The following is a 24,506-nucleotide window of genomic DNA, read 5'->3' as shown; positions in this document are numbered from 1 at the left end:
GTTGTATGAACAGTTGCAAGAGAATATTGTACCACAGATACAGTTGAATAAAAAGTTCAGCTGTTCCGTATGCATATATTTTAACAGATTACTAGACAGCAGATCTTTATGCGAAATAAACATTTTTTTCCTTTGTCGCAGGCACTGCAGGTGATGTCGAAGGTAATGAAGGAGTGCTGGTACCACAACGCGGCAGCTAGATTAACCGCGCTTAGGATTAAGAAGTCCCTCGGAAACTACGGCGCGACGGAGGACCTGAAGTAAACTACAACCGGCAAGAACAGAAACAATCGTAAACCGCTCGTCGTGTCACGTCGAAACGAGGGACGAAGAACGGTAGTGCTTTCAGAACACGCATGGACGCTGGTACCGTGGAACGCTTATTGCAATAAAACGATTTATGTGCCGTGTTACGGCGCGCGCGCGCGCCGTCTAAGAGAGTCTAAGAGAGACAGAGCGAGAGAGAGAGAAAGAGAGCGAGAGAGTGTGAAAGAGATTGAGCGAAAGAAGGAAAGAAACAGAGAGAGAAAGAGAGAAGATAGACAGAGATAGGCGTAGGAAGAGTAAAGGAAAGGGATGCTGAACGGATCTCGGAAATTTTATAGAGAAGCAGAGAGCCTAACGAAGAAAGACTGGTCGAGAAATCGAGACGGCGTTCCTTTAAATCACGTTGACTTCGTCGGGTTTTGTCCCAAACCTTCCGAGTGTATCAACCTATTCGAAACGACGGCATTATCGCTGCAAGAGGTCGTCGTTTAGTCAGGGTGAACTCTCGAGACAAGCTTTTTTCATTGAGAACAGTTCGCGAGCAGTGTTTGATAGAAACACGGACCAGACTGGCGGATGTTCGAACAGCGGTTCGAACGATTCTTCTTGATAAACGGCAAAAATCGTCCGAGCTGTCCTCGAGATCGAGCCTAGAGATCCCTATTTCACGTGTATACGATAAATACACGTGGTACGTATACCGTGTAGTAAGAATTTAAGGATCCGTGTACACGGATCTGCGAATACAGATCCGTTCGGTACGTTCAAGTCCGACAACTGATTCATTATTGTTTTTCGATCGAATTCCTTTTCGATCCGTATACACGGATCTTTAAATTGGTACTACATCGTTCACGTTGATACCGTGTACACGTTCAAAACCGCGATCTCTAATCGAGCCATCCGGTTCCGTCGATCGATCGGTGGAAAATACAACACGTAAAACGCGTTCGGTCGATCGAACGATCGACGCCCGGTCACGCGTCACACTACCGCTGTATATTTATTGAATAGTAAACGATAAGGATAACGAGGTATATAAATTTATTATATAGCGACGTTTATTGAGTAATATTAACGAGTAACAATAAATTTGTATATTGATATATACACACGTATAATTACGTATATTTGTTATCGGGTGAACGTGTTCGATTAACCGAACTGCTGCTCCGTTTCGGATTTCATTCCAGTCGGCTACGCGATCGTTAATTACGGTTGATTGCGATGCTGATCGATATCGAGTGACGTTTCCGGATAGCTCGAACCACCATTTGGTTTCCGTTTAGCAGCTGCCCGTAGGACGATTTTATTGGGAATATACGGCCTCCGTTGTCAGAACAACTGCAATATAATTCTCTTCTTCTTCTTTTTTCTTTCTCTGGTGACTTTTCCAAACGCGTAGAACTCGTTGATTTACCGGTGCATGCAGAGACTGGATAGTTTTCTTTTCGAGAGTATGTACCATACACACCGTGTTACAAGAGAAATGCATTGTATCTTTGTTTCTCGTTTCTGGGATTACGGGGTCGCGGTTCCGGCGATCCTGTAAACATACACAGGGTAGATAGGAAATGAGAGGAAATGGGCAGCCGTGGTCGTCGAGTGCAGCTGACCACCGAGCACGCTCGAAAATACGGAGCGTGTTTTTGTTCGAACGAAAAACGACTATTTCTAACCCGGTTTTCGTGTAATCGAACGTTGTTTTTCAACCTGGATACGTAATATTCCACCTACAACACCATCGGTAGAACCTCGATTGTCCGAATGTCACGGGTGGTCGCCGATTTCCTTTAGATTTCGATCAATTAATCTTATAAATTTTCTACACGAATATAATCGACTGAGAGTAGCGTTTGATATTTATTAATCTCTTCTGAACTGCCAGCTAACAGTTTGTGACACCCTTTTCATCGACGCAGAAGATTAAGACTGAGATCGACATGCCATATTTGAACCAAGCTGTAAGCACAATCACGTACAAGCGTACAGTAAGCTCAAAAATTAGAGTACGAAAACGCAGCTGTTTTATCGTTTTATACGTGCCACTACCAAAGTCTTAGGATGAATCTAATACTTACGGGGGATTTTATCAAATTGATCTCTTTTCTGTGTAGACTTTCCTTTTTTATTTTCCTAAACGATGATAAGACTATAAACAGAGTTGCGTTGAATTACAATCGAACGATTTAAATTAGCACAACTCTGACTATAAATAACGTCTCGAAATGTCTCGAACAATGAGTATGAAATTTTGATACGACAACTTTTAAAACTCTTGTCTTTTATATCCTTTTCTACGCGTCATTCGATTGTTCACGAAGAATGCGTATTAACATTAGGGAACAAACAGGAACAAAGACAAAACAATATTGACAGTAGGGCATACTTCCACTCATGAATACGAATAATGACCATTAAAAAATATACGTATAAGATATTGTACTAAGTTCTACATAATAATATATGTAAGTTTCATTGGAACTGGAGGAAATGAAACTTTGGCAACTAACAATAAGATAAAAATGGACAGCTATCAAATTCGCGAAGAGTGTTCGAAAGAAATGTACGGTCTACTAGAAAACTACATGGTGAACGCAGACAAAATAGAATAATAATAAAGGGCCAAAGACAAGAAAACCGTACAATTTCCGCGACAAAGGCTGAACGTCATTCGAACAATCCGAGTTCTACCGTACTCTTCTCTCGGTCATCGATACTCCGCACACGATTTCACGCAACGAAGTTTCTCCGCAACTTCCAGGCTTCATTTGTTGGTCGTATCCTTTTTATATATACTTATTCTTAGTCTGTAGACATGCCCACAGATATTTTGCTCAAGACAAACTATTTTTGCGTATACCATTGTACGCGTGTTTATCGAACGCGGTGCGTCGCGATACGCGGGACTGTCGAAGCGTGTTTCCTTTGTAACACAGGAAGGCTGAAATTGAAGGGTGCTAAGCTCAAAGATGATTGTATACCGTTCTGCGCGTGTGAGAAGTGGAGTGCGAGAGAGAGAGAGAGAGAGAGAGAATGGTGAGAGATAGAGAGAGAGAGAGAGAAAGGAAGAATAAGAGAAAGACTGCAAAGAAAATTCAAGGAAACGAAAGAAACCGTGTGAAAGGGAGAGAGAGAATGTAAGACAGCAATTTGAACTAAGAAAGCAAGCGAGACGAAAGGAAGGCAGGAGATTGATAAACGCGAGCTGATAAAAAAGAAAGAAACATTGGAGAAACTATATTTTCGGGAATTTTTTTCGCGGTTGAAAGGGCAAAAGAGAAGATTCGGAAAACAGAAGATATACGATGGTGTAATGAAGAGATTTCGATTACGGGGACGCGTGCCTCGACTCGAAACGACCTCCACATTCGATTCTACCTTTCCACGAGCGATATTTTAAGCGGTTACCATAGAACTCGCGAGGAGAACGGTCCGGAGCGCGTTTTGACTACAGCGATGGGATCATGTTTCCTTAATAACGATGCGGTAACATACGGTGTTCACTTTTAGTTAATGAATATTTATTTATATCTCGTAAATTATTATGTATACTATATAATTTAAGTAAATTATTCGTCTTCTCTCGTTTGAAACAACATCCGGTACGAGTGTTGTTAATTTACAATAAGTATTATAGAATAGTTAACCACTTGCCTTGTGGCAAGTCGTTCTACCATTTTGTCGTGCAAGATCACAAACAGAAATTATTTCAGATAAAATACAATGTAATTCGATCACGTAATTCAATTAGAATGTATTTAAACGAGCACAACTCTGACTACAAATAACAAGAGTCTCGAAATGTCTCGATCAATGAGTATGAAATTCTGATAGGACAACTTTTAAAACTTCTCTTCTGTATTCTTTTCTACACTTTGTTCGATTATTCACTAAGAATGCGTGTTTACAGTAGGGAACAAACTCGAGAGACATCGTTGCAAGGCAAGCGGTTAACTTCTTCCGGAGCTGCGTTCAGTTTTATGGAAGTGATGAAATGATTGGCAGCAAAAGCGTTTACTTTGACGTGTGTAGATTAAGTCTCTGAAGTTTCTGTACTCGGAAAATATTTTGTACTTGTACGAGCACTGTTTCCGTTTTACCTAAAACCGATCGGCGGTCTCTCCTGACGCGTTGTTTTGGTATGGTTGCGACACGGTCGGTCCCATCGTTGTTAACGAGGCACGTGTTCTCGCGTGTGTTGCGGTTTCGCGGTTTCGCGGTTTCGCGTAACGATAAACAATCGCGGTGACGGAGTCGCGTGCGTTTTGCGAGTCTCGAGTATGCGAGAATTCGTATGGTATTTGTCTCTCTGCGAAGCTCGATCGTGTCCGGGGACCGTTGACGGGCCCCACGCCACGGTCCCCGTTGTAATCGGTAACGTTACAATAAGCGATTTACTTCCTTGACGAAAGCTATGCATTGTCACGGGATAACGTAGGCGGGTAGATTCTCGAGGAAACTGAGATACATGGACGAGAAAGAGCAAAAGGAACAAAAGAAAAGCAGTAAGATGAGATGAGAAGAGAAGAGAAGGAGAAGAGAAGAGAAAGAAATCTTTGTCATCCAATAGTCAACGTAAAAGTCTGCGAACATACAATTATTACTATATAAAGGAACGGAGGGTCCTTCGAACCATATAATTGTATTTTTATATTGTTTTTTACCAACCGACGCCCGCCAGGCGTCCCTACTGATTTTTCTCTTCCGTTTTCTAAACGATCGAACTAATTCGAAACCCAGCTGGCCGCGATCCATCCTCGATCAACCATTTCGCTGCTGACACGGAATTGTATGCTTGACGAATCGCTCGATAGTTGTTTAAACAACACGGAATATGTTTACGCGATTACATAGCGAAGATAGCAGACATTTTCTACCTATCGCAATTGAACCGGTGCGCGGTGGTAGCTCGGAGAAAGACACTTGTGCAATTCATTTGGAAAAAATCTCGATCTCAAATAGTCTAAATCCTTCGAACGAAACAGTCCTCATTTTCACAGAATTTTCGTTTCCGATCTCGCCGCTCAACCTTCCAGCAAACGAAACAATGCTATTCTTTCTTTCTAAATCATCCTCGAATATTGCGTTCCTATTTTTCGAATCTATTTAGTTAAGCTCAAAGCGAATTAAGAGAATGTATATCAAACGGGAATCTATACACAAAGCAATTTAGTATAGTAATATTATCATTAGATAGCGGATCTTCATGCAAAATACAAATTTTCTTCGTGAATTCCAACAAACTGGAGGCAAATAGAAATTTATTTTCTTTCTTAACACGTTTTGTAACAGTATTTGTTACATTATTAGTCAACATTTTTGTCGTAATTGCATATAATCCGCTGTCTAATTATCGTCCACTTCCACTAGCAATTGCGCAAGTGTCTTACCACCTGCGACGATTTTCCCTTCTGTAGAACGTGTCCGCGGCAAAAATGGTTCCAGTCTGTGCGAACTTGCGCGCGTACGAAGATCGAGATTGTACGGAACACGTTTCCAAAGCTATGCCCACATTTGTCGCCGTCAGGGTACATTTGTGTTGTAAAAGCTGCGAAAACTTTCTTTCATTGGCGTGTTTATAGTGGAGCTGCGATAATAGAATTTCATTGGTTCAAGGTTTCGCGAAACCGAGTGATTCGGAAACAGAAATTCGTGTAGCGGCTAACGATACGCGTTGAACCGTCTAGAATTGTTATCATTAGACTGCGGATCTCGATGCATTTGTGAAGAAACTGATTGGGTGAAATATAAAACGGTAATATATATATATATATAGATTAGAAAAATTTCACAGAACACGGTAACGTTGTTTTTAATGTAACAAAGTCGTCAAGGAATGAAATGAATTTATATTTTCTTCCTGCTTCCCACAATCGATGCAGAATATTTTTATTTTGCACAAGGGTCCGCAGTCTAGTTATCGTTTAAGCAGCATGTTACGCCGATAGAACGAGGCACGGCGACAAATGTGGACATTGTTTGAACGCGACAGTGATCCAGATCAATCGATCGAGCCCCGTGGCCGTTCCTTTGTCCTCGGCGTTTCCCGATGAGATTTTTCCAAGTAAGTGTCGCGCGCCACCGACCGTTCGCGTGCACGTTCCCGTCGCGACATATATCGCAGATTCTGCAACCCACCAAAAGACTGAGCGATCTAATAATGTTCGACTAGTAGGTAAATAATCGAAAGTTAAATAGTTGACCGCGGCCTGTACGCGGTCGCGGCCGTTCTTTTTAATGGATCAACGTTTCGCCGGGGCTCTGGGCGGTGCGGTGTCGAGCACGTGTCTCGTCCCGTCCCGTCCGGTCCGCTTCCGACGATTTTTCTCGTACATTCCTATTACGATGTAGGTTAATTTTATGATACGTACATACGATATAGTTACGCCGCGCCGTCGACGAGGTTTCACGGACGCCCCGAAGCCGATATCCGCGGTCGAGCCGCTGCGAGACAAGTTTCAGACAACGTACTCCGCAGCAGGGCTGTTACTTTCCCGAAGCTTTGACTCTACGAACTTTTCGAATCGTATCAAGTTGTAAGTTACGAGTTTCATCCTGTGTCGTGATTAAACTCCGGATGTTTATGCGAAATAAAGAGTTTGCGCAACAATTGCAAGACGCAGAATCTAAATATCAACTAATATTCTTCGTTAATAATTTTAATGCGGTGAAATTAATAGATTAATATTCTCAAAGTCTTTTTATAAATAACCTGGTTGTTGGCACAACCAGTTATACAATATGAATAATATATTTATTGTACAAAAATAAATTGTAAAGAAAATTTCATGAAGACGAAGGAACGCAAGATAAAACAAAATTGATAGATCTTTTAATCCTGTAATAATTTACTCTGGAGGTTCGAAATTCGGAGCTTCGAAGCTTCGAAGTTCGAAGGAAAGTAACAGTCCTAGTCCGCGTGCCTCGCAAGAAGTCCTTCGAGTCGGCACAGGGGCAATAGGGTCCTCTGGGTAGGCTTTCGCGTCACACACTTTAGTCAATACAGTAACGTCCCATTCCAAGTCCGACGAAGGAGACCGTTCCATGTCGCTTCGCCTAAATACCATACCTCTTCCACTGAGGGGCATACCCCGCGGAGGGACTAAACATCTCGAGCTTTTGGTAAAATGTCATGAAAAATAAGTAAAAAATATAGATGAAATTTCAGTATTGCACTATTATTGTCTGACCGATATGCTATCTATTGTTGCGCCTTCAGCTGCAGTACGTTGCAAGACAGAACCGAGGATTGACTTAGTATGGGACATTACTGTAATTCGGCTAGAACCGAAAGTCCTTTCGAATTCCGGGCAGGAGACAACTTGCGAGGCACGGAGAGTACGCACGCGAAAATCTACAACATACCGGCTCCTGCCGGAGCCGGAAGTAGCAGGTTTGCAGAACAGTGAAACGTGGCGGATTAATTTTGATTTTCCCGACGGTCCAAGTCTATTGTAATTCCTCCGTGTTGACGAACGACACGTCTCATGTACAGACGAGACGCGTACCGCCGCGCCGCGCCGGTATAGTCTTACGTTTCTGCGAACGAACGCGACGCCTACCGTGAAACACCATCGGCGACCATGTCCCGCAGGTATTTCCATATTACTAGTACAATTTTGTGCCAATAACAGATCGAATGTTAACTAAAGCGAGAGACCAGTAATGATAATATACAGAGTATTCTCACAACCATACACGTACACGTCCACATATATTAACACGTCATCCGGGGAAAAAATATCTTTCAGAACAGTTTCGAATCGTCTGCGTAGGCCGCGGCCGTAGGAATGCGCAGGTATTTACTTGGACCTATTTTATTCACATTTTCTACGGTTTTTCGCTCTATCGGACAGCTGAGCTACTCGACGAGAAACGGAGTAAGACGATCAAAATGTATCTTAAAGAATATCCGAGGAATGCTCGAGAGACGCATTTCTTAGAAAACAATTTTCTGTTGTTTTATTTCGAATTCCGTGGAGCATGTGCGTCTAGTTTAGTAGTTTATATCGATTATGTTTGCTGAAATCAAAGAGACGGTATTTCTGCTAATCATTTCCAGTAATAGCCATTGCGACAGCGGATTTTATACATGTATGATCGACGACGATGAACAACATTGGAAGAATTTTTAAGTACTGTTATTGTATTACAATATTTTCAATTTACTTCAACTTATTTTCAACTTATTTCATCAACATATTAAAACAGACGATAAATGTCTATGTATATCATTCCGGTTCGTTGCAATTCAGGTAGAAAATCTATCTCGTGATCTTTATGCAAAATGAAATTTTTACACATCGATCGCAATCTACAGGACTCTCAGATACCGGAGCGCGAACCGCGCCCCCGTGCAATCCCGAAAGATATTTTTCTCCCCGGTGTGACTGAATATCCATATCTACCGCCGCGCCGCGCCGTCACATTTCCAGGCGACATCACCGTGCGTCATTCGTATCCCCGAGGTCGGTGGCGTTTCATAGCCGAGGTCGAAGGACATCACACAGAGCGTCATCTAGGTTTCGAAGCACACAGAACAGTCTGACTCATATCCGACAAATGCCGAACTGCCAAATAATATATTTCATCCCTCTATAGCTCTTCTTCGCTCCCTTACGGTGTAAGCTCCCCGCTCCCCCTCCCCTGTCCCCCACAGTTGTACAAAAAAAAAAGAAACAAACAAAAACAAAAAAAAGAGGTGTGAAAGGAAGAAAGGCGCATAACGATGAAACGCGCGAATACGAGGCGCGTGTATATCTGCGTCGTCGTGTTAGAATGCGAGAAACCTGTACCTTTCGAGGCGGCGCGACGCGACGAGACGCCTCGCGTCGTCTGCTTTTAGTTTAGAAACGGAACGAAAAGAAAAAGAAAAAGAACGAGCGAGAGGTGCGCGTTCGAGTTTCGGATCGACGCGACGGAGGCTCGGTAAGAAAATCGAACGCGTGGCTGACATCGGGAAGAGCTGTATCGTTTCGACGCGCGATCGACGCGCTGATTCACTGGTCGATTCCTCGAAGATTTGGACACCGTTGCACCCTACAGAAAGTTTACGCCTTACGCTTTGCGGGAAAAGGAAGCGATTCGAAAGAGTGAAGAATGAGAATGAATTTTCAAGGTGTCGACGATTGTCGCCAATGGAACGTGTGAGTAGTTACGAAATCAAAATTAACCCTTTGCACTCGGAACTATTATATTTGAACGCGAAAACTAAACATTTCTTCGTACCAAGAATATTTCCATTCCATACGAGATTTTATTCATTTTATACATACTTATTAAACGAGGAGAAGATTTCTATCTATCGTATGCCTACACGTTCTCCAATAACTATACATTAACAAAACCAACACAGAACTTCATCCCGGTCTAAAGAAATTCGTGATACCTGTTAGATTTTCTGGAATCGATACGTTATTCGACGCGCGAACGACACATTTTAGAATGTTAACTGTAATTTTGAAGAGTTTAGCAAACCGCTGCGCCGCGCCGTCACGTCGAGGCGATACAGCCGTGTTCCGATGGCTTTTAGAATTACGTTGTGCACGAGAACATTGCGCATTAGTCAGCGACCGCTAAATATTGTATTGGCGAATTCGTGTTCTTTTCACGATTCTATTCTTTTTACGAGGAATTGGCGTGTACCTTGTGAACGTGAATTTGTTCTCCGGCTTCCCCTTTTTTTAATTCGCCGACACGTTCGCTACTAAACGTTACGCGCGTTGCCAACGAGTTACGAATCGCGCTGTCAACGGAAGATAACCGATTACGCTGGCTTGTTCAGCGAACGAGGTTAAGCGAATGTAAATAGCTGCATGAATTCGCGAAATGAGCAAATAAATTAAGTATTTCTGAAATTGTTACTCTGGGATGTTTACTTCTATTTATCTCATCGAACGGTCGTGGCTTTATCGAGATTCATCGAGCGGTTTCAAAGCGGTTTCGGCCAACAGTTCTTCGAGTCGTTTCAAGCAACTTTTTCCTTGGCGAAAATGTTCTCCGCGGCTTCGTTACGGAGTTATTAACGAAAAACACGGACCAATAAAAAAAAAAAATACATACTCCGGCTCGGCCAATCCGTTCGCTATAACCGCGCCCTGGTTGGTCCGTGTTTTTCGTTGATAACTCCTTAACGCTAACCGTGATATTGTTATAAAAATTGCAAAAAAGAATAAACTCGGTATTGTCATTTTTATAAAACAATGTAGCGTACAGCAGCCGCATTTTGTGCTCGGCACGGTTAGCGTTAACAAAGCCGCGGGGAAGAACATTTTCACAAAGGATAAAGTTACCTCGAATAAGGTCAGAAATCAACCCCTTATTTATTATCGGTATACATAAATCGAATGGTTTACGTAGCAAGAGAGAGTACAATATTGTTACATGTATGTGACGACTTGGAAGTCATTTATTTCAAGGCTTTCTCTGTAATTTGTTTTGTTTTGTTTTCTTTGTTCTCGGCGACATATGTATGTTGATCGAGTTTCATTGACGATATCTCGTAACATTAATTATCGAACTCCATTCTCGAAATGATCATTTCTCCGAAACGAATTTACAAAACCAATGCAACGCTCGTTAATAATTGTCATCGATCAGTTTGTGCAGCGTGCCTGACGGTGTGGGTGAACCTTAATACTGTTAATAGATATACGTATCTAATGTTATTACTTATTAACGATTTGATTTCTAATTATCACATGGTCACGGAATTCTCGAAGCTCGTCGCGCCGAAATCGTGTCCGAGGCTAGACCTTTTTACAGCCTTACGCAATATCTTTTTTACAATCATGAACAAGAAAGCCTTTTAAAACGCGATCGGAGCATCCTCGGCGAGACTATTCGATTGATTGTCACGACTCGCGCGATTTCCGAGCCTCAAGCGTTACGTGTCCGAACGGACCCTACTAATAAATGCCATGGTGGTCCGAGAAGTAATTGGCTCGAATAAATAAAAACTACTTTAACAATCTCAGTTGTTAAAGTCTATGCGAACAATCTGCGTTGTACTTCCCACCTTCCTTCACGATCAATAAAACTGTCAAACTTTTACGCGACTACGATCTGCCTAATCGACTAATTCACTCCCGAAGAAAACAATTAACGCTTTACCTACGGGAGTCGTACTTACCAGTTAATTGCGTTCGACGCGCGACGTGTATGCGTCACGGTAAATCTAATAAACTGGTGATTATGTATATAATTCGACGGTATTACATACATTATACATACATACGTATACTTTATACCAGCTACACCATCAAATGCAAATCTCCACTTCGAAGATGTGCCTTCTGTTCGAGAAATGGAATCCGTAAGCCGTAAGGAGCCGCAAGGGGTGCAAAGTGCCACTTTGCGTGGTACATACCTTGCTTAATTTCTTAAAAGTCATATTTTTTCTTTAATTTTTCATCATACTGTGGAGGGAACTCGTTGAAATAAGTAAACACACCAGCAAATATTCCCTCAACTCACTTTTATTAAATCAGAGGTACGGTGCGTGAAGTACGCGAGAGTTGTTGTCTCGTCGAAGACTCGGTAGTAAGTGGTGCTGCTGTCAACCCTTAGAAAACTCCCCTGGATAAGGTCAAAATGAAGGAGAGGAGGAAAATAAGGAGAGGAAGGTACGGCAAGACCCAGGAGGAGAGAAGGATCGGGTAAGGACATGCGGAAAGAAGGTATTCGAAATTCAGTAGTACAACTCAACGACAAGTCAGGCAGCCGTAAATTCATATTTTTCAAAGTTTCGCTAGTTTTGCAATTCCAAATGAGTACTGTAACTCAATGACATGTAAGGTTGGCGTAATTTTGTCACTCTACGACAAGTCGGAGGAGCGGGAAAAATTGGTGGTTCAATAAGTAAATACGCAAATATATTCTTTTTTATTACATTGTGTGTTCATTTATTCATTGTACCTTCATACATAAAATGTGTTTTCATTGTACATGTATTCTATCCATTTATAACAAGAGTGTTCTCATTCTCGGCTCATTGTCAGTGAAACTCGGCACCCCGTCAGACTTCTAGTGCAACGCTGCGGACACAGGCGAAGTACGGTTGCTTGTGCTGCGAAAGGCGATGATCCCGGGTACTTCAGGGTTCATTACCTCTTTCATCGACGAGATACCGTCGGTGCCTCTTTTCTATTGTAAAAATGCATATGATATTTTGTTTAATATTTCAATGAAATGATATAATGTAATATAAGTTTTAGATATTGGATATGATTGTTTAATTTTTATTAAACGTAAACCCGGTAAGGTAGAAATTGACACTAAAATGATAAGAAATTTTTTTTGGTCGCCAATAATCTCTTTGGGAAACGTGTTTTTAATAGAAAATGTGAACGTTTGTGCAAAATTTTCGCTGAATCCGATTTGACCGACTTTCGGAAGTGCAGCCAGAATTTTTCTGGTAGTGTGAATGTTTCACCATAGACGACGCTAGTTGAATGGGCCGAGTTATACATATTTTATTCAAATACAATGGATTTGGTAAAGGAAGATGTATAACAGCTGCCACAGTCAAGATACATACATTTTCTTAAATATCGAGAGATTTAGGGTTTCTATAGAAAAAAATGAAGCTGTCCGCATATTCAGGGACACATACAATGTCAATGCAACCTTTATTATGTTAAACTATACGTGTTTAAAACCTTATTCGGACTATTACGAACATTAAAAAGAAAATTAGCCAAATCGGTCTAGCCGTTCTCAAGTGATGCGCTTACCAACGAACAGTATTTGATTTTTATTTATATGTATAGATTATCGTATACATATATACAATATTGAACATATTCTTCTGTGCGAGGAAATGGAAAGAACAAAAGAAAATCTTTGCATGTGGATGCGTCAGAAAATATCAGCATGATTTAGTTTTGTTCATTTTATGCCGGGAAATGTTTAAATTTTAAGCTTAATATTACATATCACTAAACAGCGAGCAGAAATCGTAATCAAGATATAATAAAATAAATTAGTAGTGCAGTTCTTTTCTATGAAAATTTCGAGGACTCGTGTTTCATAGCTGTTTTCTTTGGTGCACGTATTTTGGAAAAATGCATCAGATTTGGAAAGGATGTATGGACATACCGACGGTTCTAATGTTTACCAGGACATGCAGCAATAGTCATTTCGGAAGACGACGACACGCATTGAGGGTTGGAATTGGTTTATCGATGTACGAGGTTACTCGCTGCCAATTTGATATTCCAAATCATAACCAAACTCGACTGAATCGATTGACAATTATATAGTAGTAATGAATTAACATCAATTTACGGAACAATATTGAAGTAAAAACGTGTGCTTCTACTAAACACAATTACACAATTACACGATCAATGTTTACTGCAGTTTGATGTTAATTACACAGATAGAGCGCTGTAGGGAAGAGTCGTACCATACCGATCAAAACTAAATAGTTCTACTTTCTTTGCTAAATGTCCAAAGTTAACTGTATGTTTTATACAGAAATAAATTAATATTATTGTTTCATGTAACATACTTCAGGACTACTTTTACCAGAATGCGGAGTTTCATGCAAAATAAAAATTGTACAAGTTTATAGCAAGAGAGTGAAGTTAAACGAAATTATATTTTCTCTTTTAACATCCTTAAAAAGTTAAATATAATATACAAGTGTCCCAAAATCTTTCTAATGTCTTTTCAAAGACTTTAAAATACTGTTATATTATCTTCAACTTTTGAAGTTCATTAAAGGAGAAAATCAAATTGAACAGTATTTGACGTTTTGATTTTTGTTATAAATGTGTAACATCCGCAATCTCTCAATATAACGTAGTTGTATTATAGATGTTGCACATAATCTGATGATATATCATATTTATTTAACACAGAAACATATTAACTTATACACTATTCTATTAATGATACAGGTTTTTCTATTAAGCATCTATCCCTAGTAGCATTTATGGTTGGCGTTTTGTTGGTCCTCCGTTGTCGGTATCCGTTGGGCAGGCGTTGGCAATGTCGCTCTTTTTTGCAGTTGGGCCGACAGTCAGGGCCAACGTTGGGCCAACGATCACACCTAACCTAGAGCCAACGTTGCTACAAGACGAACCCACAGAGCCCACATTCTGATTTTCTCTTTTTATGGTATATCATAAATAATATACATATTAAGGGGCTAGTATACCCTCGATTTATAACTAGAAAGGGACTAGAATCTTACTAGATTTTGGGTCGAAAATATGGGCCCCGTACTTAACGTTGTTTGACCTTATTTAAGCAAATTGTGGGCTGGGTGGGGGCTCATTCTAAAGAGGAAGGTTAGACGCAGTGCGCTTTTCTCACGAGGTTAAAGAGATTATGTTAATAACTAATAATATGAGGGCCCAAAGTAGAGAAAGAATCTAGGAAAAAAAACCCTCAAGTTTCAATGCATTTTCTGTCTCTAAAAGACTTTTTTGACTGCTATGATGACCAGAGCGCAGTGCGTTGAACCTTCCCCTTTAGAATGAGCCCTCACTCAGCCCAAAATTTGCTGAAATAAGGACATTAAGCGACAGCGCGCAGACCCACTTTTTCGATCGAAAATCTAGTAAGATTCTAGTAAATAGCAAATATCTAGCAAATAACTAAAGAACAATGTGTCAAGCCGAATAAGTACCCTCAGCCGCCCCGAGACATCGTCTTATATCGAAAGAAAACTTTAGCTAAATGTCCGGTATTAGGTGCCATTCAGCGTTAGGAAACTCGCCGTACATTCTATAACTTAAGAGGTTACAGTAATTTCTCGTTCGTTGCGAAGAATCTATGTACATATATATATATATATAATTAAGAAGTTACATACATATAGTTATAGGTAAATATTAGTAAAATATTAAACATTTAATGTAATTAAGGTGAGCAGAACAAGAGGTGCCCCCAGTGCAAGCACAGATTTAAAACAGGCATTGTGGGAGAAGATACCCGTCCACTATGATCTACTAAGGAGTTTTCGTGAACAGCACGGATCCTCTGTAGTCAGTCATATCACCGTGGAGAATATATACCAGGGCTTGAATGGTGTCAAGACTATGGTTAGAGAAACCTCAGAAAGTGATCCAAAACATGGTGTAAGTATCACTGCGATAATCTTAAAAATTACACGAAAAATTACGTTAAAAAAGCCTAAATCGCAATGTTCGTCGTGATAAATGAAACAACTTTCTCGTTATACATTTTTTTTTGTATCTGCTGAAATATAAGTATTACAAAATTTTTGAAGATGAATTACAATTAGTCAACCCCTAGCCATCATTTTCTAAAAAGATTGTTTCTTACAAACGTCCTTTGTTCATGACACAACGTAAACAAGTTACGTTATGAACTGATGTACTATTTGATCTTCCTAATATTCGCTTACAGATTCGCTTGTAATTAATTTCCTACTGAATTTTTTGAATTTTTTTTTTTTTAAATGATGTATTTGGATATTTCGAAATAGTATGAACATAGTTTTAAATTTTCGTTTAAAATTTTTAACGAAAATTTCGCCTTAACAAAGCCGCGGACGCAATTTTTGTAAAGAAAAATGTTGCTTGAAATGATCTCAGGAACCTCCCATTTTTGGCTCCGTAGGGCATTTTGACGGGACCCCTGAAGTGGTAAAATGAGATGCATATTTTCAATTTACACAGTTCAAATAAAAAGAATACTACTTCTAAATAAAATCTGAACATCCTTTTAAACAAATATTACGCGCTTATTGTTAGATCAAGTATAGAGGATTGACACTACCGGAAGTCGTGAGTCTGCTACCACGCCAAGGGAAATCACCGAGCGCAGAATCTGTGTTTTGGTTACTACTTACTGGTGACGTACCGACAGAAGAACAAACAGCTTCGTTAATCGCCGATTGGTCAATGCGACGCCAAAAGAAAAAATATTGGTGGTCTGGTCCAGGAGGAGGGATTGTGGGTTCTATTCTTCAAACTCTTCCGAAAACAGTTACACCCCTAGGAAAGCTATCGGTGGCTCTCACTGCCTTCGATGCCGGGAAACATATGAAAGAAGCTTTGAAAAATCGGACATCGAGTTACAGGTATTGGGAAGTAAGTTGCAGATGAACGAGAAAGAGATTTTCGTTACGCGGGAACCCCTTAATTTTTATACGGAACTTTCGTTTATAAAATCAAATGCTTTTATCCGAAGTACACGTATGAAGATAGCATGGAATTGTTAGCCACATTGCCTGCAATAGTTGGGCTGATTGCCAAAGGCGAAGGACTAAACGATGTGAAAGAGGAAGGAGACTGGGTACAATTTCTAATGGAGTGTTTAAGCGACGCATACGAGATCACGGAAAGTCAGAAGAAGACAATGCTTGATTTTCTTCGATTATACGTCACCTTAAACGCGTAAGTAGCAGAACAGTTTTCTCGTATTTTCGTGTACCCTAATTCACGTAAGGAAAGCCACCATTTGCAGATTTTGATCTCAATCAAAATCATACTGAAACAGTGGCATCCTTCTGTAGCGTTGCAGGCTCACAAGGCCGAAACAGATGATCGATAACACGTGACAATAGGGCGAAATTTTTACTGGCAGATTCCCATTCCTTCGGCTAAGACTGTTACAAGCACACTACGGTGGCTGCCTTTTTTCACTTTTGAATTTATTTTACTATGGATAGATTATAAATAATTTAAAAAAATCTGTGTAAAGTTTTTACGAAGCGTAATTTGCATTATTCGGCAGCATGTATAGTTGTGGCAGCTTTATGAAAATAGCTACATGCGCAGCTTTGTGCTTCCGAATAATGCAAATTATGCCTTGTAAACGTAAAAATAGGACTTTTAAGGACGATCGCGGACTAGATTGATCTTTTATCTAGCGCTTTTGACTATGGAAAAACCCTACCTTTTGGATTATCTTGAAATGAGAAGGCGCATCCCGCACCCATGCAATCCTGGAGAAAGGAGTCTTCCCCCTTAAACATTATAATAGGGCGCGCTACACTCACCAGCGTACCTCTACGGATACAGTAGAGTGATATGCTGGTGAGTGTAGCGCGCGGACGCGTTGGAAAACAACGTAGGGGCAATAGTAGGCTATGGTGGGGGTATGGTTTAGTACCACAGTACCACAGCTCTGGCATTACTACTCCGTGCCGACCACTGCTCCAGACCATAGTAGCTACCGGTTGCGCGTCGCATTGTTCGGCCAACTAAAGGTGCGATCACGAGGATCCGATGTCGGATGATTCGCCTGACGTCCGACTGGCACAAATGACAAGTTAAAAAATAAATGGTGTTTGTGGATACACCGACTTTCATTTACATAATTCGAATGCCAAACAATTAAATTGCCCGCACACTTTGGGAAACATTGAATTGATCTGTTGTAGACAACTTCTACCGTGTACTGAATACCATTTTGTATCTAGTGACGAAGACGGAGGTTTCCCCGCTATTCATGTCACAGAAATACTCGGCGCTTGCCAACTGGATATAAACCAAGCTTTAGCTGCTGGGGTTTTAGCGTATAATGATGAGCCGAAGAGCGGTACCATGTCACAAGTAAATTCGACTATTACACTCAGTCAGATGTTATAAAGAACTTTTTATCTGTAGACTTAGGAAACTTTCTGTATGAAGTCAAGTCAAGTCGCTATCTAGCTCTCTAAGGTACTCCACGATTACTATCCCTTCGCCTACCTCGTCTACTGGGGGGGGGGGGGGGCATCACCGCGAGGGGCCAAGAAGCTCGAGCTGCCGCGCGGTCTGTGTTTACATGCTGTCCTTTTCTACGTTCGGCAATCTTTTGTACTTTCGAAGCGGTCGGCGCGGTCGATGCAGTCATAAAAAAATAGCGACAACGCTGGCCCTTGAACTGTGCCGGCGACGGCGACTGTTCGCGTCTCTTTCTTTCCCATACGCTGTTCTTCATTGCGTTCGAAACTTTCATCGTCGATTAAACCACTAAATACAGTTGAAATTATATCGTGTTTAGTGTCATTTTAATCAGAAAAATGCTACAAATAAGAGTTGGCGAAAGTCCCATAAAAAAATAATTAACAATAAATTAGTTTTGTAATTGGATTAGTAGTGATTCACACCGATATATCCATGTAGCTCGTAATGAGACTTACAATATCTATTGATAAAGATTTGATAAAGGCTTAAAATTTAATTTTGTTTGTATGACACAGTATATGGAATTTCAATCAAAAATACAAGGTCTTCTCGGCCGAGAAGCAAAGGAAGAGAACATAAAAAATTATGTGACTTTAATAGCCAAAGACAGGTTGACCGGTTGCAAGGAAACAGGAGTTTCTGATCCACGGTACTCCGCATTATTACATTATGTCATGGAAAATCTACCCGATAATTCTGATGTAAATGTGCGTAACAAATTTTTCTGCTCCACTATGTATTTCTTACATGACATAGATAATTTTCGGTATAAAATTTGTTGCCCTTTTTATGTTTTATTATATTCACAGTTATCTCGAGCTATTACGCGGGTATTAACTACAACAATGAAAACTGCCAAAGGAAGAACATTTCATCCGGAACAGACTACTATCGCAGCACCAGTTTTTCAGGTATGAAAAAAGTTGATTGCGCTGAAGTGGCATCGCATAGCAAAATCTCTAATCTCTGATATTAAAAGCCTACGTTATCAGAATCTTACATTTTGTCCCTGTATGTTAATTTTTTGGATGACCTGTAGATTTTTTACTGCCGTATTTTTCTTTTAATTTTAAAAAATTGTTTACGACATTTAATGAGCTTTTCAATCTTCTTGCAATTTCTGTGTTTAGAGAGACTCGTATTGTGGAAAGCAATAATTTGGGCCTTTTCGTTATCATTTAACGATTTCCCCGTGTCATTGTGCTCTAATAATATTAAACGAACTTAAATTATTTTTTATAATTCTTAAACTTCATAAATCTGTGTACTTGCCACACAAAAACGTTCAAAAAATTGCTGTATCAATAGTAATTTTTAAATATTTCTCCGTGAACACAAGATTATTTCGTATGTCGTACTCGATAATTTTCAAAGAATTTTTGAAACAGGTACATCTTTACACTAATACTGTTGATAGTCGACTGACTGCTTACACAATGTGTAGAACACATTCTTGCGAAATAAAAATAAATGCCACAGTGCACTTCCGAAAACGAAAATAAAAGTAGAAGCAGTAAACCAGCCGATGCGGCTAATGAACCTGTCATTATTTCGGCCACTGTACTAGGGCAAATATATTTACTTATTTTACACATATCACTCCTTGCTCTAGGCCTGTGGACTAAAAGACATGAGATTCAATCAAGTATTATTATGTGTATCAAGAGCATTCGGTGCAATCGCATCTATTATTTGGGCAAGAGCTGTTAATGCACCGGTCGAGTATCCATCTTCAAAATGCACATACAGTTACTTGGAATCCGTACAACCATCCATACGACCATGTCCGAACAGAAAACGAGGGAAACACGTTAAAGATTCTCGAAAATAAGTGGCGTTTCACTAAATGTGTCTTGTAATAATAAATAGGCATAATTATATCCATCGTATTATCTCATATATTTGTATAGCGTCTTTCACGATTTGACCATCACCATCAGCGGAGTACAGTGTTCCCGCGATTGTTGTGAGAACCTCAGGGGTCTCAGGAAACCAATTGGTACTATATACGTCTTTTTATGTGTGCCAAACATAGATCTCTTGGATAACTTTTCCCAGGGAAATTGTTGCATTTTGTACTAAAGCTATTCCATACATGAGAATGATACATCGAGTATCGTAAAACCCCAATTTAAACACCCTAATACCTTAATTTCTTCGTGGCGCGATCGACCGCCCAAGGGGGAAGCCCCTAGTAGTGGGGATAAAAAAGTCACATCATCCGCATACCCGAAAGTCACGTCAATCGCGGGAACACTGTATTGTCGTCGAGGATATTGATCGAAATTTCCGAATATTAAACTTGTACATGTATACAACAATAAATAAAGCAGATTTTTTTCAGCTACGATTTCGTTTAATTCTAAAAATCAACGTCGTCATCTTCAGCCCCGAGGTTTGATCGCTCTCGCGACTACCACAATCATTTACACCGAATCGACGAATTTTTGACGGAAATGTAACTATGGGAACACCGAGAACCGCGCAACATGGGAGTCATCATGCATGTTATGAATCATGGCCGGTTGATATATGAAATTATTGATATACTTTCCGTCAATGCCGCACACTCACGTTCAACATCAATAATTTAAGTTCCAATTTTTGCGAGGAACGTTGTTGTTATTTTAACCTGTCATAGTGATTGACAGGTCTCTTACGTTTTTCAAAGCTGCTATACTCGGAAAAAGAATAATATAAAATCTAATGTGAAGAATAATTCGGAATATTCACGGGAAGGTCGAATTTCTTTGAGCATACTAATCAAACCGATCGATCCCAGACGGAGCTTTGTAATGCGAACAAATTGCGGTCAATTTTGTCAGGACAATTGCGATCGTAAGAAAATTGAAACCAAATTAGTATAGCATGAATAAAGTATGGTTCCCGAGGTGTAGTCGGACGATGCCTCAGATTCTGCGTGCAGACGTTCTTCGGTAGCGGGGAAAATGGAAGTGTTCGAGGGGAACCTTAAGCTCTATCATACTTTAACGTGTTACACTGGCCTCTGGCCCTACGACAAGTCCATTCTGACGAGTATACAGAGATTCGTTTTCGTTGTGATGTCTTTCACTTGTATAGTAAACCAGGTGACAAGTAAATGTGTATTTTCCATTCACAAATTCTCCGAGATCTTCTATTATTTATCTATATGTGAAGTTCTACTGTTTTTGAGTGTACTGTATACGATGTAAATCATGCGTCCCCCCGCCTGGGCCCTTCCCACCAAACTCCTGTGGCCTGCACCGGTAGTGGGGGTAGTATCCGGGCCCGACGTAAACAATAAAATTAGAAACCAAGGAAAAGAAAAGTATTCTTAGTGGGATACGCTTGAAATATTTTTCAGATGTCAACTGTAAGATATAAAAAATTATCACTGGAGGACATAATCGTGCTGATATCATTCGGTTGTACGTTGCTCTTGTATTTTTCACGGTACTCTACCTCTCTTATGACATTTCCATTGGTAAGTGAGAGAACGCTCTTATTGTTTCTTTTGTTAAGCGTAATTTTTAATATGGTTCTAGATGAAATTTGTGTTCGACAGCATGCAAAAAGATTACACCGTGATGAAAAATAATCCTGTCGAAGTGCAGATGCTAATGGAAGATTCGATAGTGGCTAAACGCATTGTCCAATCATACTTCTGTAATGCCTATAATCATGATTCAATTCAATCTTTCACAAACCACATCTCGCACAAACCATTCCTTGATCTCTATTTCGCTACCTTCATGTACAGCAGGCATGCACAGCTCTTTGCTCTCACAGCAGCTCCCGTGCTCCCAAGTTGCTCCCCGTATGCTCTCAGAGCAGATCGGACGTATGGAAGGGGAACCCACACGTCCGAGCTAGGTCACTGCTCTGAGAGCAAATAACTGTGCATGCCTGACATAGACCTTTAGTATTCATATATTTAAGAAGTTTCGAAGTGGCTACCCTTTGAGGGTATTATTATTTGGTTTTTCAAAATTCGTCAATTTGACAGAATTATAATAAGATATGATTAACTCCGTTATTTCTTGTCACCCTGTAGAAAAGGGTAGTCAGTAAACGAAATATCGGCGAGACAAGACTAATCCAGGGGAAAAACTTTTTTGTGTTTTTAAATGAAACCTTCGCCAGCATGTTCGTGGGATCTCACCGATTAAAATGAGTCCAAACACGATGCATTTCCGATTGTGCTTACTTGTTTAATCCACGATTTAACGGGACCTCGACTATCCAAACTGATCGGTGTTTCACAGTGTTTGAGAATCGAAATGGTATTGTGGTTGGTATCATGGCCCGCTCTAGGAGGGCGGGGGGGACTACCAAGACATTTGTCCGGGGCGCGAAAATTTAGGGGCGCCATTTTGGCTGTAACTGTGAGAAAAATATTGATGTGTTAAATACCCAATGAATAGAAAATTTGCTTCTATTAAAATTTAAATAAAATGATTTTGATTTTTATTGAAGATAAAGAATATGTACCTTTTATTTAAAAAATATATATATTCTTAAGGGACGACAATTTGTCTTTTTGTCCGGGGCGACATAACCGCTAGAGTGGACGCTGTTGGTATCGTTTTAATCGGAGAAATGTCAGGGACCCGATGGCGAAGGTTTCGCAGAGTGATGATTATTAAAAAACAAAACAGCTTTATTATTGGATTACTATTGTCTCGGCGATACACAACTGCAGAAATGAACGAAACCATTTCATATTTGGGTTCCAGCAATGATGTGTACAGGCGGATTATGTCTCGTTGCAACGTTAGGCGTGTCCACACTGGTGGACTCGGATGTGCAGCTTCACTACCTGAACCTGTTGGGATTTTTTTACACAGAAAGAAGTCTGCTAAGCGCCATTTCTTGTTGGCATATAGTGCTGACAACGACGTATGGTTTGCTAATATTAACAGTCACCGAGGGGGGGGTTACTGTTTTTGCCGCCTACATTAGTGGTTTGTTGAAAATCGCCTCGTACGTTTCGATTTCGTTTTCTGAGATTCTGTGTGTGACGTAATGTCTCTTATCGTTCGAACCTCTCTCTTCTCTTATTGGGGATAGCAATGAATAGACAGCGGATTTTATGCGTTTAATTTGTAATCAGATTGTTGCGATTCAGGTAGAAAATTCTTGTTTCGCGTAAAGATCCGCTGTCTAGTAATGAAATTTGGATAATTTGGGAGCATAATAGGTGACACCCTGCATAACTTTTCCTTCTTCAGCTACCGGCTGAGAAACGCGATTAACGCAGTGGCGCACTCGGACACGATTAACGAAATTGACATTCGGGCTGCAATGGACGTGCATTGTCGTGCAATGCTGTTGGTAACTTCATCGAAATATTATATTCGGACAATCGATAATTATTGGCGGGCGTTTCACATTGGATTTTTCTTACATGTTCCATTCGACATCGTGCATTCTCTCTCGGATGAAGCTATACTAAAAAGTACTTGGCAGATATAACGTTGTTTGCTTTGTTCCTTGCGCTACTAGTTACCGTCTCGTACGCCGTAAATATATATCGGGTGAGTCATTAATACAGCGGATTACATTATTTTCAAAATTCGAAAATTTTCCTTCGCATTTCACAGTTTTTCATAAGCATCACGGAATTTAGCGACAAGGACGCGGTGTTGCTTAGTATACACTTCGTCGTGACGTATACCACATTTATTTGCGGGAATAATTATAGCGGGCAAATATTGCTGGACACGAGCGCTGCGCTTTTCCATGACACGTGAGTTCCTGTTCTTCTATTTGAATACAATTTTTAACGAAATTTCAAGCTAATCGGTATTTGTTTATACTACACCTTATATGCTTTCTTCGGTGTGCTTGTAGAGAATGAAAAGACGAATCCAACGAGTACCATCACGACACCCTTACGATCATTCAATCTCGAGATATTCGCATCTGAATGGTAAGGGTTGGATTAGGTTTGTTCCTTTCGGGCACAAATATCTCGAGATAGAATGATCGTAAGTGTACGGTGTTTGTACTCGTCGGATTCGTCTTTTCGTGCTCGACAAGGAAACCGAAGGAAAAATAGTGTATCATCGAATAAAGAAATATCGATGACCTTGAAATCTCTATTTATCGGTTGTTAAATGAAACAGATACAATTCATTATGGTACCGTATACCACCGAAGATGCAGAAGATGGTGCTGTTCACGATGATGAAAACTCAGGTGGCGGTCGAGTTGAATTGTGCCGGTTTGTTCACACCGTGTTACGAAGGCTTCGCGGCGGTAACCGATACGATCTGCTTAATTACATGTTGTTCAAAACGATCGCTCTATTCTGGATCGAACATGCTGTTTTTTCTCTTGCTTCAGATGATGAGCTCCTCTTTCTCGTACTTCACTCTTCTCTGTTCGGTGTAGTAGAACATTTCGGAGCAATTGTTGCGGCGATAGTGATCATGGCAGATCGGCTCCAAACTGTGTTTCTTCACAGTGACTCCAACCTCGTGCTAGTTCAGGTAGCGTTGTTATTCTTATATAGGCGTTAACTAATTCTACTAATTATTCAGTTTTGTTTAATTCTTTCCAATTTTCATGGTCTAGTTTGTCAGACAGTGTTACAGTTCT

The 24,506-nt window shown here is 40.3% G+C and overlaps 3 protein-coding genes across 6 annotated transcripts in view; all 3 read left to right on the top strand.

The window, feature by feature from the left end:
- The window catches only part of Babo (TGF-beta receptor type-1 babo), a 46,516-nt gene extending 37,372 nt beyond the window's left edge, over positions 1 to 9,144 (top strand). For all 4 annotated transcript variants that reach the window (XM_076432047.1, XM_076432046.1, XM_076432045.1 and 1 more), the window contains exon 8: positions 142 to 9,144. In XM_076432047.1, the coding sequence (XP_076288162.1) occupies positions 142 to 264 (123 nt within the window). In that variant the 3' untranslated portion in view covers positions 265 to 9,144. The remainder of the gene's footprint in view (positions 1 to 141) is intronic.
- Positions 9,145 to 9,299: 155 nt separating this feature from the next.
- LOC143212835 (putative citrate synthase 2, mitochondrial) lies at positions 9,300 to 22,038 on the top strand. Its single transcript, XM_076432050.1, has 7 exons — positions 9,300 to 15,359; positions 15,999 to 16,337; positions 16,438 to 16,643; positions 17,672 to 17,804; positions 18,437 to 18,628; positions 18,731 to 18,832; positions 19,534 to 22,038. Exons 1-7 carry the CDS (start codon positions 15,321 to 15,323, stop codon positions 19,750 to 19,752), a joined length of 1,230 nt encoding a protein of 409 aa, XP_076288165.1. The 5' UTR covers positions 9,300 to 15,320; the 3' UTR covers positions 19,753 to 22,038.
- Positions 20,386 to 24,299, top strand: LOC143212941 (uncharacterized). The gene is made up of 11 exons (XM_076432280.1): positions 20,386 to 20,445; positions 20,573 to 20,759; positions 20,862 to 21,010; positions 21,268 to 21,387; positions 21,449 to 21,569; positions 22,640 to 22,802; positions 23,135 to 23,361; positions 23,409 to 23,440; positions 23,507 to 23,652; positions 24,032 to 24,164; positions 24,252 to 24,299. Exons 1-11 carry the CDS (start codon positions 20,386 to 20,388, stop codon positions 24,297 to 24,299), a joined length of 1,386 nt encoding a protein of 461 aa, XP_076288395.1.
- Positions 24,300 to 24,506: the final 207 nt, after the last annotated feature.

This window comes from Lasioglossum baleicum, chromosome 10 (genome assembly GCF_051020765.1).
Source record: "Lasioglossum baleicum chromosome 10, iyLasBale1, whole genome shotgun sequence".
NCBI classification, from domain to species: Eukaryota; Metazoa; Arthropoda; class Insecta; order Hymenoptera; family Halictidae; genus Lasioglossum; species Lasioglossum baleicum.
The sequence above is the reverse complement of the archived record's forward strand: the minus strand, read 5'-3'. Positions and strand labels throughout refer to the sequence as shown.

Excerpts from the sequence above, each read along its gene's own strand:
- LOC143212835 (XM_076432050.1), top strand. The coding sequence starts at position 15,321 with ATGGTTAGAGAAACCTCAGAAAGTGATCCAAAACATGGT. Across the intron at positions 16,338-16,437 it reads CGAGTTACAGGTATTGGGAA|TACACGTATGAAGATAGCAT; the intron begins GTAAGTTGCAGA and ends TTTTATCCGAAG. Across the intron at positions 18,629-18,730 it reads CCGATAATTCTGATGTAAAT|TTATCTCGAGCTATTACGCG; the intron begins GTGCGTAACAAA and ends TTATATTCACAG.
- LOC143212941 (XM_076432280.1), top strand. The coding sequence starts at position 20,386 with ATGGGAACACCGAGAACCGCGCAACATGGGAGTCATCATGCATGTTAT. Across the intron at positions 21,011-21,267 it reads TCACTTGTATAGTAAACCAG|ATGTCAACTGTAAGATATAA; the intron begins GTGACAAGTAAA and ends AATATTTTTCAG. Across the intron at positions 23,362-23,408 it reads GGATGAAGCTATACTAAAAA|TTACCGTCTCGTACGCCGTA; the intron begins GTACTTGGCAGA and ends TTGCGCTACTAG.